Source organism: Xenopus laevis, chromosome 4L, assembly GCF_017654675.1.
Source record: "Xenopus laevis strain J_2021 chromosome 4L, Xenopus_laevis_v10.1, whole genome shotgun sequence".
Lineage (NCBI taxonomy): Eukaryota > Metazoa > Chordata > Amphibia > Anura > Pipidae > Xenopus > Xenopus laevis.
This window is the reverse complement of record NC_054377.1, coordinates 28,213,229-28,228,625: the sequence shown is the minus strand read 5'-3', so window position 1 is coordinate 28,228,625 and position 15,397 is coordinate 28,213,229. Positions and strand designations below refer to the sequence as shown.

At 39.8% G+C, this 15,397-nt stretch overlaps 1 protein-coding gene across 2 annotated transcripts; it reads right to left on the bottom strand.

Annotated features, from left to right (window-relative positions):
* Positions 1-589: 589 nt before the first annotated feature.
* On the bottom strand, positions 590-13,168 carry ubxn1.L (UBX domain protein 1 L homeolog). Of its 2 annotated transcripts, NM_001092755.1 has the most exon segments (11): positions 679-916; positions 1,993-2,176; positions 7,610-7,738; positions 8,196-8,247; positions 9,142-9,333; positions 9,539-9,584; positions 11,206-11,321; positions 11,400-11,453; positions 11,980-12,040; positions 12,763-12,968; positions 13,072-13,130. In NM_001092755.1, coding segments are annotated over 9 exon segments (873 nt in total). In that variant the 5' UTR covers positions 12,039-12,040; positions 12,763-12,968; positions 13,072-13,130; the 3' UTR covers positions 679-875.
* Between the last annotated feature and the right edge of the window lie 2,229 nt (positions 13,169-15,397).

Genomic DNA, 15,397 nt, shown 5'->3' with positions numbered 1-15,397 from the left:
AACATTGAAAACATAAAGGCCAATTGTAAAGTTGCTTAGAATTAACCATTCTATAACATACTAAAAGTTAACTTAAAGGTGAACCACCCCTTTAATTGTGACTGCTATGGTTGCTAGCACTTCCCTTATGTGCAATTAGCCTTAAATTATCCTGCATAATTGTAGATAGTAAAGATGAGCATGCTTGTATGTTTTTTGGAAATTTGTTAATGCTGCATCTATGTTTGAGCGAAAACCATTAGCAGGACTCCTGCTAGCTAAACTGGTTTTCCTACTGTAGATGCAGTTAATAGAGCCCACAGTCTGGTTGGGAGAAATAATGTTTATGGTAGAAAAGGCTTCAAGTGAGCAATTTACTACGCACACCGTTAGGGAGCTCCAGGCTTGAATGGCCTTGTTGGGACTATAACCATGTGAAAACCGAGTAGTGTCCCAGCTAGCAAATTATGCACATGCGTGTGATGTCTCATCTCACATTTCACACATAAGCATAATGTCCAAGGCCACAGGAAAAAAATGTTTTTACAGTTGTAGTTTTTCATAGTGGCAAGTTGTCTTATAACAATTTCCAATGCTCCCCAAGGCTCTGTAAAAGTTGATTATTATTTAATAGAAGGGACTGAACTTTTAACATAGCAGAACAATTTACATCAGAATAACTGTGTATCTTGAATAATGGATGTTTATATCACACTGGTTTATTTCTCCCTCTAAATACACACACACTACAGTGCACCTCAGGGAGGTGAGTGAAGAACAGTCTGTGTGTTGTCTTCCCAGGAATAGATACGGTAGGTCTCTCCTGTAGTCTGTGCTGTTCTGGGGAGCAGACTCTGCATTTGATGTGTTCGGGTGGTTAAGAATAACATGCAGTTTTATTTTTTAGCAACAATCAGGACCGCAGTAGGCACCAAACCTGCAGAGAAAGGGATCAAGGTAATGTAACAGTAACAGGGCAGCAAACAGTATAGCCAGAGTCTAGCTAAAGGTGGCCATACAATATAAGAGGATCTTTCCCCGATTTGCCCACCAAAGGCAGGGCGATATCAGGCTAATACGATCGTTCGGCCCTAGGGACGAACGATCGGATTACAGCAATGCCAATGGACACCAACAGGACATGGACTGCATCATCTAGCTGATGTGGTCCAATATTGACAGGAAAAATCAAACCTGTTTGTTCGATATTTGGGTGTTTTTTTGCTAGATAATGATCGGGGTAGCCCGTCGGAACTCCCCTATACAGGAGATAAGCTGCCAAATTGGTCTAAAGGACCAATAACAGCAGCTTCAATGTGACCACCTTAAGGCTGACGGCATACAGATCGTTGGTTCTGCTGCTCTCAGCCTCCATTTTTTTTGTATACTGAGAGAAGCAGAACCTCTCCCTTCCCCAACTACGTTTATCTGTACTGAAGAGTGCAGCTTCTGCTTGCATGCAGGCCGGGCCTGACCAGCTGGGCAGACATGTCGCCCCCTCCACCAAGCGCGTGCATGGCAACCGCGTCACGGTGCATGCTTGATGGTAGCCACATCATGGAGCATGCCACCCTCCCCTAACTTAGGCATGCACACAAAGAACAGGACTGGAGTAGGCAGCAGTTAAAGGTATGTGCCGGCGCCCCCCAAGCCTTGCGCCCTAGGCACGTGCCTACTCTGCCTACCCCTAGTTCTGTCCCTGCATGCAGGCTCAAAAAGTGGAGCCGAGGTTGGCCCAAAAATGCGAAGGCAGGCCTTTTCAGGCCATCTACGCTTCACTCTGTGTGCCAAGTGGAAGCTGCACTTTTCAGTGCCAATAAATTGAGCTAGGGAAGGGAGCAGATCTGCTTCTCTCTGCCTGCAAAAAACGGATGCTCCATGTGCCCTCAGCATTAGCTACATGTGTGGAAACATGCTTATTGCATATTTATGTTGGATCTTCAGACATTCTGTTAAATTAATTTTTCCTAGTGATTTCAGCCGAAAGGGATGTGTGCATATATTTATACTAACCCAGTTCTTGTAAGGGCTTTTCCATGTCCTCTTCTGTGAAGACTCTTCGTGGGAAGCTTGTGAGGAGACTGAATGGCTCCGGAGGTCCCCCAGGCCAGTTCAGCTCCACATACAGACGTACAGCAGCTAGCTGCTCCCGAGCACGGAAAGTCTGAGATAAGGCAGATCCATCAAGCAGGCGCACCTAAGGATATTTAAATATTCAGTGTCAATTAAAAAAATACAGTTATAGGATGTATAATCCAGGATGCTTGGGACATAGGAGTTAAGGGGTAAAATAAGAGATCTTTCCTTAATTTCGAGCACCAAGCCAGACACTTTTGCTTAGTGCATTAGATACTCTGGAAAATGGAACCTCCATGAAAGCTGGAACTGATTAATACACTTGCAATTTGAATTACTCCATGTGTGTTACTGTTATGAATATTAAGCTTAACTTTTCTCCGTCTGCATATGTGTAAACACAAAGACATTTTTTAAGGACTCGTTTAGCTATAAGCAAGTGCTGGAGTGCCCTTTAGAGTGCTATACACTAAAGGCACAGTTCGCAATCGCAAAAGGGGGCCCTGTATTTTATGCATGCCGTGAGTAGGCTTTAATTACAGACAGAAACAGCTGTAACTCCCAGGGTGTGGATGTATACTTACAAATATATGGCATTAACACCTGCCTTTTGGCACCTTTCCCCTGCCCCTTAATAAATGTTTAATTTTACAAATTATTGATGTATTTTTGATTCATAACAAGGTTAAAGATATATAAAAATAGGGATGCACCGAATCAACTATTTTGGATTCGGCCGAACCCCCGAATCCTTCGCGAAAGATTCTGGCCGAACAATGTACCGGATCCGAACCCTCATTTGCATATGCAAATTAGGGGTGGGAAGGGGAAAACATTTTTTACTTCCTTGTTTTGTGACAAAAAGTCACGCAATTTCCCTCCCCGCCCCTAATTTGCATATGCAAATTAGGATTTGGTTTAGCCAGGCAGAAGGATACTGCCGAATCCTACTGAAAAAGGCAGAATTCTGGATTCGGTGCATCCCTATATAAAAATGTTAATTTCACTGTTTAGTTACAATTGGATTAAGGGCTGCCATCAGGGGCACAGGGGCTTTTCTGAGGTTCAGGACATTCAAAGAGGAGGCACGGCTTCAGCGCTGCCAAGGGGGCCCGGCTATTTCAAAAAGTGCAGCAAAGCCGGGCTCCCCTTTGCAGCACTGAAGCTGTGCCTCCTCTCCGGAAGTCCTGAACCGCGAAAACCTGAAGTCCCGAACTGCCAAAGTCACGAAAAAAAAACAGAACTGCCAAAGTCCCCCTGTACCTCAGGGCCCCCTGTAGGCACAGGGTCTGCTTCTGTAGTTCCTCCTCGTCTCAGACCAACTGATCTTCCTATAAGGTCAAATAGGCATAATTCACCCCTGCATCACTGCTGGTTGTGTTAACACTGCTGCACCCTCAGGGCCCCATTTAAAGGGGTGGTTCACCTTTGAGTCAACTTTTAGTATAATGTAGAGAGTGATATTCTGAGACAATTTGCTATTGGTTTACATTTTTTATCAATTGTGCTTTTTTAGCTTTTTATTCAGCAGATCCCCAGTTTGCAATTTCAGCAATCTGGTTGCTAGGGTCCAAATTACCCTAGCAACCATGCACTGATTTGAACAAGAGACTGGAATATGAATAGAAAAGGACCTGAATGAAAAGAATAGTAATAATAAGTAGCAATAGCAACATTTGTAGCTTTACAGGGTATTTGTTTTTAGATGGGGTCAAGTGACCCCCATTTGAAATCTGGAAAGAGTCAGCAGAAGGCGGCAAATAATTGAAAAACTGTACAAAATAAATAAGGACATTCAATTGAAAGGTTGCTTAGAATTGGCTGTTCTATAACATAATAAAAGTTAAAGTTAAGGTGAACCACCCCTTTAAGAATGCTCAAACCATCAACCTCAAGTATTTAAGCTAGTAAAACATGCAAGATTTTTTAAATTCTGACATGGTTTCCTCATTCAAATACTTTAGCGTCCTGACGGACACCACGTGTTAGTGTTGTAAAGATGCAATTCTTTAAGTAGCCATACATGCCCAAATAAAACCATACAACATGAAGTTTCATACTGTTATCTGTTCTATATCTGTACCACAGATATCAAAGTTGGGGGAAATGGGCAAGTTTGAATACTTCATTTGCTGAGCAACTATGCGAGCCAGGGCATGGCGAATCAGCAGATAAGAAAAAGAAGAGGAGCCACTACACTTTCCATCAGTCAACCCAGGGGACCGTCAGTCACAGAATATACCAGATAGGCGGTGTATAGCCACTTTTACAGTGATATCAAATATGTACAAATGAAAAACTTCATTGTAGAGTTAGCTTAATAATCAACAGAAACCCCCCCCCCCCCTTTAAATTCTATTTAACTGATATATGTTGTTTGGTGCCTGAACAGTCAGCTTATGCAGAGGTCCCCAAACATTTTGAACCCATGAACCACCTTAAAATGTTGAACATTTGTCCTGGGGATCCACAAAGTATGACTACTGTTTCTACAGTTAAAAACAACGCAGAGCGGGTAGACAGGGGCAGACAGATGTGTAATGTTTAAACTTAGAGAAAACTCCAGTGGTCACCAATTAATTGAAAAAAATAAGGTAAATACCACTGATACCCTGTGTATTGACTGACTTATTAGCATATTAATTCATTGAAAAATGTATATGACCTACATATTGTAGAGGATCAACTGTTTATATGGTGCCATCACCAGCATACAATATTCAGCAGTAGAATAAATAGTTATTGACTCCATTAACTTTGGGAATAAGATATTTTTTCCATAGTCCCTCTGAGCCCCCAATAGTTCCTGGGTAGCCCAGTAGTTGGAGGGTCAGTTTTATCTATAGTTTCACCCCTTACATACAGTTTATTGATTTGTCAGTTTGTATCATAGTAGCTTTGGTGGAAAAAAAAACATATAGATCAAGTTCAACCTTTTGTCCTGGCAAAACCTACCTACCTGCTAGTTGATCTTCTGCATCGTGCATACAAGGAGTGTGGCCAAATATTTTAGAACAATGTGAAACTGCAGTTGTTTTAGACACTTTGAGATTTACTTTTTGAAATGATCAGGAATCCTTGTGCTGATATAGTATTTCAACATGTTCTCCCTTCCCCCAATTAGTTCTAAGTTATTTTACATTTCTGCAAGGCCCATTAATGCCTTAATTCTTGGGATCTGCATTTCTCTGCCTGCATTTTGTGTGCAGTTGGTGAAAAGCAGATCTGTTCTCATCAGTTCTCATGCATATTTGCACAGACAGGCACTGCATTGCAGATTTCAGCATGAAAATGCATACTTTTGCATGTCAATAATCAGTATCTTGTCTGGCACAGGTTTCTGTGCATTAATAGGATGTTTCATTTGACAAGAACCCCTGAATAGATAATTTTTATAGCATCCTTTTCGCACTTAAAGGACATGTAAACTCAAAATTGTGGCACAAGTCTCCTAACCTGACTGTATGGTTTTCAAGTCAATTTTACCTTCCATTGCAAAAGTTTTCCTAAGCATATAGTTCTCTCCCACCTGGCAGCCATTTTTATTTCTATACATTATTGTGCACAGTATAGGTGTATTCCAGAATGCAGGATAACAGTGTCAAACCTTATTTAAAATACTTGCAGAAGGTGTTCTCATATTATAGCTGTCTCCTCTCAGTAAGATCAAGTTTCAGAAGCAGGAGGGGATAGCTGATGCCTGCTATCTACACTTTGCCAATAGTAACCAAAAAGGGGTGCAGTAGAGGATGCGAATCAGTATGCGGCTACCATCAGAGTGAAGGAGAACTTTGAAACTAATGAGCATGCGTCAAGATAAGATCAAAATGCGCATGAGTAATGAGCCAAACGTCAAAGGACATTCTGAAGGGAGGGAGGTAAGTGAGTTGCTGTACGGGAAGGATATCGTACTGACCGTATCAGAATACGGTTTCTAATCTCCCCGAACTGCCTCCTCGCCGGCTAGAAACTAAATCGCCAACGGGATGGCACTCAGAGCGCTTCGTTTTCTGAAGTCGCCCGAAGTTTCCTCGTGACACAACTTCAGGCGTCTTCGGAAAACGAATCCCGCCGGCGATTTAGATTCTAGCAGGTCGGGGAGATTAGTCATTCGAAGAAGAGGCGATTTGTCGCCGGGTGACTAAATCTCCCCAAATCTTCTCATCTGTCTCTGCCCTAAAGCAGACTGGGCTGTAAGGAAGGGAGATGAAAGGTTCAGGGGAGCGGACTACAGAATTAACAGTAGATAAGAGATGCTGAGGTTTTTTAGAAAGTGGGCGAGAATAATAAATGAGGGTTATTTGGCAAGGTTCTGAGGTTCTCTGCTCCTGATGAATATATAGGTCCATCTTATGTTAATAAAAGATTATGCCAACTTTAATAGCAATGTGCAGGGCACTGCATATTCATATATAGGGTGGGGTTCAGTATTACATTATTTTATAGAAATAAAGAAAAGTCAAAACTAGTTTGAAAAGATTATTTTTGGAAACAAATTGGGACAAATTGGAAGGACAAAGGATAATTCTGATAAAATAGTTGATATATGATGAGCATACTGGATTTTGCATTAAAAGGCATTCTTTATGAATAATGTAATAAAATGTTTATTCTTGTATACTTTTCTCTGCTGTTTCTTTGCATTTTGAAAATTGTTGGACTTTTTATTGTATTATCTGACACATTGATTCAGCTTGAATCTTGACTGCTGTCACACAGAATTTGGAATACACCATATCCATTATTTTTTGGATTTTGGCTTTGCAAAATATTCAAACCCTAATTTAAACATTCAAATCTGAGGGAAATGTAATATTTATATTATGCCTTGCACATATTTCCAAGAGTTTCTAATTGTTATAGCACAGGTAGCATTTTATCACCATCTTTATGAGGGGTGTGCCCGTTAAAAAAAATTCCAGGGCTCTGGAATTTTGTGCTCAAAATGAGCCCCCCCCCCCCAATGCTTCCTTGGTAGTTACACCACTGCTGTTTATCTTTCTAGAAAACAGCAATGAAACACCCACAACAACTGTCACCCAGTCAATAAGAATCAAGCCATCCTTCTGATTATGCAGTAATAGTCATGTATGTAGCCATAAAAACTGCAAATGCAGGTGAGGTATGATGGGAGACCAACACTGGTAATTCTAGGTGTTTTACTGCCATATATTTATCTGGGAATCATTACAGAAATAAAATACATTTCATAGTTACAACACATACAAAAACCTTGGATACAGAACTATGCATAGTAAATGTCAATTTGTGGCATGCTATAGACCTCTAGTGACCAAACCGAGGTATAATATAATTCTGAAAAACTTTCATAAGAATGCTCTTTGGTTAAAAAAAAAAAAAAAATCCACATTGCCTATGACTAAGTGCTAGTTAAGCATAAAACTCTTTAGGCTCCATGTGGGGTTATTATGATGTTTTAATGTGATGGAAATTTTTTTTTAACTAAACATTAACATGTTTTTCAGAATTACATTACATAGTTAGACTTTGCATAATGGGCAAACAAGAAGTGCAATATTATACACTCTGTTACCTGAATACGGCACTGATCATATTCTTTCTTAGTGGGCGGCTCTTGTACTGGGGAAGATGGGGATGGAGCAGTAGCTGGAACAGAGGTCTCTGCTGGAGGTGAGATTGGTTCTGAACCTGCTCCCCCAAACTAAAAAGCAAGGAAGAAAACATTAGTAATGAGTGCTGTAATGACATTTTAAAGGTCAAAGAAAGCCAAAAACACTGAAGGAAGCCTATTTGCCCCAGCCACTTTCATTTTACTTGTTCATTCTATTTATTCTTTTACTCCTATTGAGTCACCTTGGAATTATTTTACTTTTGGATCTGGTGCAATAGACCTCCGTGTCACCTAGGGGGGAGCTGTAAGGTCATTAGTCTCATTCTTCCCCTGAAACCTGGCTATGTCATGGGTGCATTCATTGTCAGGATCTCTTCAGAGGTCCACTGGTGTTGGTGTGGATATAATTGGTAAAAATGTTAGTTATTTGATTAAAATGGATTCTATAGGAGAAGTCCTTACCTTAATTTGGAGCTTTCTGGATAACAGGTTTCCGTATAAAGGTCCTATACCTATATTAGTAAATTGAGGGAACAGCAAAACGTACCTTTCTTGCTCTGTCAGCTTTATCTCGTGCAATTTTTTCCCGGACTCTTTCCCTGAAAGGGACACAATAAAAGAAAGCAATAATGTTTCAGACAGTCTGTGCAAAAGCATCAACTCCCAATCAATCACTATTACTCAATCCCCTCACTCTTATTATTATGCATCAGTTTGCTGACTTTGTGGCACCTTATCTAATTATTTGTTGGGATATTTATATAGCCCCAGGCGAAAATACGCAGCCTTACCTTAGACAATTTGGTACACTCTGTGACTGATAGTCCTACAGGATGAATCGACTGAGGCCATATGAAGGGCCACACATAGTATGACCACATCTATTTTTTCCATTGTTCACTCAAAGAGCCTTATCTGTTGATGCACCATATTCTGACGATATGGTGCATTGGCAGATAAAAAATTTCAAACATGCACAACATCCGAACCAACATCCATATTGTATGAACAACAGTTGGGGTTGACAGGTTAACAAAAATGTACTGGCATGTGTATGGCCATGACAGATTTAGCATTTCAACCTAGGCCTTCTTGTCCACATGTTGATTAGTGAACCCAGGGGGTTGTCCAGCTGGTAACCTGCATGGGACCACAAAAATGCTATACTGCTCCCCTAATTTATTTGTAAGATTTCATTTTTTTTTAACGCCCACAGGCAGGGCTTGACCTAACATTTCATTATCCCTTTGAGGTGCTGCAAAGTGCTTCTTCCACTTCAAAATCATTACTTAGAAAGAATCAGGTACACTTGCAGAAAATCTAAAAAACAGAAAAATACAAACATATGTTCACTGCTTGCTTTATTTGGCCAATAAGCAATAAAACATTTCAGCAAACTATTAATTTTACTCCATATCTGATTGCAGGTCTTAAGATGCTTATACATCCAGAGCACTAGGTCATACTGGACAATTTGTTCACCATTGCCTTACCTTGCCAACCTCTCTTCTTGTTTTTCTCTTCTTCTATCTTCAGCTGCTTTTTGCATCTCTTGTTCTTGCATTCTCTGCTTGATTGCTGACAGTTCTTGACCATGCTTTCGTCTCTGCTTTTCCTGTTCAATCCTTTCCCTCTTCTCTCGTTCTTCTCGCTCTTTTTGCTTCTGGGCAATGAGTTCCATCATTCTGTAGATAACCAGTCACATAATTATTACCCTTACTACTTTATTTTTTCACATTGCCTGTTCTGAATAGTAGCTGCTATTTCCATAAGCTGGTCAAAGAGCATTAGAAGTAAGCTATGTCCTGCTATATAAATGCTTAGACACAAGTCAATACTTTTTACTTAAATGTATTGAAAGATGTTTCTTATAAACCCAACCCTATTTACCTTTTTGTCTGTTTCTCTTTCTCCTCTTCTGTCAGGGGAAGTCTTTCTTTAGAAATTAAAAAAAAATCTAATGTCATTGCATAATAATCAGTCATTCACAGAAAACCAGAGCTTAAATGAGAGATTTACCTAAAATTCAACTTTATTAATAGAGCAATAACCTTACTACAGTTGGCCTTTACTTGGTGTGTCCTTTTTAAAACCTAACATTTAAATATAAACTGGCATTCAGATTACTTTGCAGCTGCTACAATTACCAAAGCAATTGCAGTTTAAATACCAGGTTGGAAAGGGAGTAAAGTACAAAAATCCAAAACACAGGATGGTAATTTTGTGTAGATAATGCAATAAATGTTTCTGTTAGGCAAGCCATTCAGTTTTTATGACAGTACTTATTTAATAAACAATACAAGGGGAAAAAACAGCAGAATTTCACTTTGCACGATCCCTCTGGTTAATGTCTGACTTTTATTCTTCTTTAAAGGATACATGAATATATTTTATAAACTAATTTGTTTCTCATCTTCTTTTCTGATCTCAGTTGAACTTTTTATTTATGGTAAGAGCTCAAAATCCTGGAACAATGAGTTTTATTCAGGATCTCAGACCACTGAGGTTGAAATGCTATGTTATGATCTATGAACAAGACCAAATGCAATTAGACCTTTTGATTTGTTACAGAAAATCCTGCACTATTCATGAATTGGTGTATAAAGTGTGTTGAGCTCATATAAAGAGAATTTACATGTAAGGGACTGGCACACCTTAAATTAATTTAATACTTGAATGTTATTTGTTAATTAAATCCCATAGGAGACATAAGTGTTATTGTAGCTTGATTACATTATTATTGGTATTGGGGTATTCAAAAGAGTGAAGGGTATATTTCCAGCTGGGAAATTATCTGCTTCTCATCTTCTATTTTTTGGCTCAGAGCTTATCTGTAACTCTGGATGACAACACCAGGCTACCTTTTAATGTAACCAGTAATGTAATGTAATGTAGTAAAAGTCTAGTACAGCTATGTTACAAAATACACTAATTTTGCCCAGGGGCAGTAATCTATAGCTACTAATCAGCATATAGCATTTACTAATCACCTGTTAAACAGCACACATCTTCTTGGTTGCTAGGTTCCATATCCCATAGCAACCAATAACCAGGTAGCATTTACTGGTCACCTGATTAGAAGTAAACATCTCATTGTTTGCAATGCTTTACTGCACTTAGTTTATTAACTAAGAGGGATAGAGTTTTGAGGAATAATTAAAAAGTTAAGTGCGATGAAACATAGCACAGTCAACAGAAAATGAATCCACCTACCGCCGAGCTACAACTTTAAGCATCCTTAATAGTGTGTCAAAGGATTCCTATGCCTAGTTACACTGTATCAATTTAAAATAAGATGATTATTTAATTCTCATGTTGCAAATTCAACTTGTCCTAAATGGATAAGAACTATGCAGACTGCAATGAGGTCTGTACAGCCATGCAAAATGCATATAAATTATTTGATCATTTACATTGTAGCAAATAAATGATTTGTGTTATGATTTTTTGTTTATATATAATTTCATATGCCCATCGGTTGTATGGGGATGGCCATCATGGAAAAGTGAAAAATTACACCTGTTTAACTGTAGGGTTTTAATTTGATTACCCCTAACCTGCGCTGGTGTCCATGGCTTGTGTATCAGTTGTATCCGTTGTGTCAGTACCACTGTCTTCGGGAATAACCACACTTGGTTCTTTAATATCAGGATCATCTTCATGTTCTACTAACCTGAATAAAAGCATAACATGTGATGGACAATGCTGGCAAAAATGCAGATTGTAAACACCGACAGACTAATGTACCCACCAGTCCATGGCTGGCTCTATTCCCTGATTGCCAGTGGCAGACAGTGCCTTCTCCCTGTAAGAACATGTGCACACAATTACATAATGGCAAAGTCACACAACAGAGCAAAGGAGTGGGCTAAGAATATTTAGACAGGTGTTTAGAGATGCTATGTTGATCTAAAAAGAAGGTATATCATTTCTTATCCGGAAACCTGTTATCCAGACAGCTCTGAATTACGGGAAGGCCATCTCTCATAGAGTCCATTTTAAGCAAATGATTATAATCTTTAAAAATAATTTCCTTTAATAATAAAACAGTACTTTGTACTTGATCTTAACTAAGCTGCATGAATACATATTGGTGGCAAACAATCCTATTGGGTTTATTTAATGTTTCAGTGATTCAATCTAAATTTTCCTTATCTGGCATAAGCATTCCAGATAATAGATCACATACCTATATTTGTAACAAAATGCAGACATATGATCTATAGCCACTGAAAAAATGATGAGGCCCACTATAATTCTGTAGTGGTTTTATAAAGCACAGCCTGACAGATCTTGTACAACAACATAGTAATAAAATGTGACATATTTACGCTCTACTGGGTGAAAATCCCATTTCAATTAGACTCTCCAGCGCAGAACAGTCAGCCATCTCTAAGAAAAAAATATAAAAGAAAGGACACATTTTTAGCTCTTCACAGAGCAATGATTGACATTATATACTGTATGTGTGTGTGTGTATATTTATACTACCACCGCTTTAGAAATCCACTCTCACAGGACTTCTGCATCAAAAAAGGTGATTTATTTGATAACAAACAATCAGCTGGAAAGCCAGCCTTTCTCAAAGTGCTAGTGTGCATTAAATCCCTTAAATGCAGTGTACAGCACTTTGGCAAAGGCTGTTGATCAAGGCAAATGTTTGTTTTCAAATAAATTACCTGTAAAGTAAAGTCCTGTAAGTGTGAATTTCTACAGTGGTGTTTGTTTGTATACAAGCATGGACTGCCCCCAGGCAAGCCATCTAATTATATAAATATAATATATAGGAATGGTTTATTAATATGCCCATATAATGACAGCAGGGTACAATGGTTTCATTTAAGATTCATTTACAGATATTATTACACTACTATAATTTAAAATGTGTAAACATGTAAATATTGCATTGTATCACTTATTAATCGCTTTGTGACTGTAAGTAGCAGTCCAAATGGAAAAGATAAACTCTAAGCTACTGCAACACCACTGTACAGCATTAGTAGGAGTCATGTACTTAAACAAGACATTTTACATAAGACTCATGTTCAGTTTGTATTATTCTTCCAATATGTAATGCTACAAAGGGAAAACAAAAGGTTTTCAAAGCATTTTACCTCCTAAAAATGTCATAACATGAGAACTGCAGAGGGATTTTTTCTCTTCAGCGTTTTTTGCTGAAATGAGGAATGGGAGTATCTCTTCGTTCTTTCTCAGGAAGTGGTCATAGCACTGACTGACAGGCAGAAGTCTGCAGCAGCAGCAGGGAAAACTCCTCCCAAGTTCCTCCCTGTGTGTATGTTCTCAGCCTGCACATATCTGCCTAAAAGGGGATATATAAAATACATTGTCATAATGCACTAACATACCTCCCAACTGTCCCCCGATTTACAAGATGCAGCCCACTGTCCCGGATTATTATTTACATTTCCTGCATTGCCCTGCTCGCTCCAGTTCTTTCCTGCATTCTGTTCTTTCCAGCGTGACGTCTCCCCTGACTCATGTCTCTCCCTGTGCACTCCTCCACACCCCCCTCCATGCTCAATCCTCTGTCTGGCGTTGCTACCCCCTTTCAGTGTTCAATGCCTCCTCCCTCCACTTTCAACAATGTAAATTTCTATTCAAGCGAGCACATTCCTTTAGGGCAGATTTATCAAAGAGTGAAATTTGAGCTCACCACAAGAAAACTCCACTCTCTATTCATTCCTATGTGATTTTTAGAAATGGGTGAAAGTCCTTATATAATAAAATTGCCTCTAAAAATCCCATAGAGTGTGGTAAGCTCTAATTTAACACTTATTATAAATGTTCCCACTGGGGAAAGCTTAGGTAGTAGGATACAGGGAGGAACTGAGCCAGGAGAAGGAGGTCTGATTGTGTAATCCACTGTGCTGACTAACAGCTGGTCACGTGTTCTCTTTTTCCAGTTCCTGCAGAGAGTATGTGGAAGACAGCAGCCATTTTGCAGTGTGCTATTATATGTTGCTGCGTTAACCCTTAGGAATAGGTATTCTCTACAAGAACAGTTCCTGTGTGTGCCTGTGTTAGGGTTCACTGTCTCACCCACATGCTCTTGTGAGATTCCTGCAAAGCCTGTGTAAGGTGCCTGAACAGATTAAATGAGGGACAAGACATGGCGTCAGCTGCTGGAGTGCAACCAGAAATCTACAAGCAAATACCAGCTGAAATGTGAGTGTTTTTTCCTGATTGCTGAAATATTATAAATATAATATAAATAAGACCATGATCAGGGCAAATCTGTTCAATGTGTGAACCATTCTGCACTGTGCAAATCGTATAAATAAGCCCCACTGTTTACTACAAGGGACATTAATACAGATAGAAGATTGTGTGCCTGCCTTACAAGGGATCAGTTTAAACCTACAAGTGAAAACGGGACTAGGTGGGAGCAGAAATTGCAGCTGTTTATACAGGGTCGGACTGGGGGGCTTTGGGCCCACCGGGGCTATTGCCCCAGGGCCCCGCTCCGGCCCCCGCTGCTGCTCCGGCGTGCTTCATCGGATGCAGTGCGCATGCGCGCGGCGCCGCATTTGTGCGCACGCGCAGCAATACCTTTGTGCGCATGCGCAGATCCTCTTTTCTACCGCGACCCCCGACAAAGTGGGGTCGCGCAGCCAAATTAAGTAGCGGATCTGGGCCGGCGGGGCCCACAAGAGCCCGGGGCCCACCGGGTTTTTTCCCGGTGTCCCGCCGGCCCAGTCCGACACTGTGTTTATAACTGCAACTGGTGCTTGCAAATATCCAGAGGCACAGAAAATAGCCATTCTGTTACACACAATAGGGAATGAGGTTTTGGAGCTATATAGCATATCTCCCAACTGTCACGTTTTTCGTGGGACAGTCCCAATTTTGATAGCTCAGCCCACAGTCCCGCATTGTTACTGAAATGTTCCGACTTTCTCTTTGATGTCCTGCACTGAACAGCCAGAAAAAGATACAAAGTTTCTGACTTAATTGACTTTTGGCAGAAAGCCCAGAATACATGGCAGGTACACTTCAATACTTTTGTAACAATTTAAGATAAGCAACAAAGCAATTATAACAATTTAAGATAAGCAGGTCTCTTGGGGAAATTGTGACTTGCAGCTTAAAGCGCCATTCACCTTCTTTAGAAAAACTGTAACAACACATAAAAACAACAGAAATGTGTTCAGACTTTCATAACCTGCCACATTTTGTAAAATGAACATGGTAATTGTGGGTGTGGCCACAAAAATAGGCATGGCTAAAAAAACTTTGCCTCGCTCATCGGCAAATCTTTTTGTCCCTCTTTCTATTTCCAAAATGTTCAGAGGTATGTTATAATATTATGAATGTTGTAAATGAGACTCCTGAAGCACCCACTCTGAGACCCATTATGAATGAACTGCTGGCACACAAAGTAACTTAGCATACCTCCCAACTGTTGCGTTTTCAGAGGGGCAGTCCTGATTTTGACAGCTCAACCTGCAGTCCTGCGTTTGTATTGAAAAGTCACGACTTTCTCTTCACTTAACAGCCAGAAATAGAAACAAAGTTTCTAACTTAATTGGCTTTTGGCAGAGAGCCCAGAACAGCCACCAGGTGCAACTAAGATACTTTGTAACAATTTTGAGATAAACAAATAAGTAATTGAAACAATAGATGAGGAGGTCCCTTGGGAAAAGTTAGACTCACAGCTTAAAGGGCAATTTGCCTTCATTAGCAAAACTGTAATAACTAAAAAAAAAAACACAGAAATGTGTTCAAACT

Excerpts from the sequence above, each read along its gene's own strand:
- ubxn1.L (XM_018256728.2), bottom strand. The coding sequence starts at position 12,038 with ATGGCTGACTGTTCTGCGCTGGAGAGTCTAATTGAAATGGGATTTTCA. Across the intron at positions 8,248-9,141 it reads CAAGAAGAGAGGTTGGCAAG|GGAAAGAGTCCGGGAAAAAA; the intron begins GTAAGGCAATGG and ends TGTCCCTTTCAG. Across the intron at positions 2,177-7,609 it reads ATGATCAGTGCCGTATTCAG|GTGCGCCTGCTTGATGGATC; the intron begins GTAACAGAGTGT and ends AAATATCCTTAG.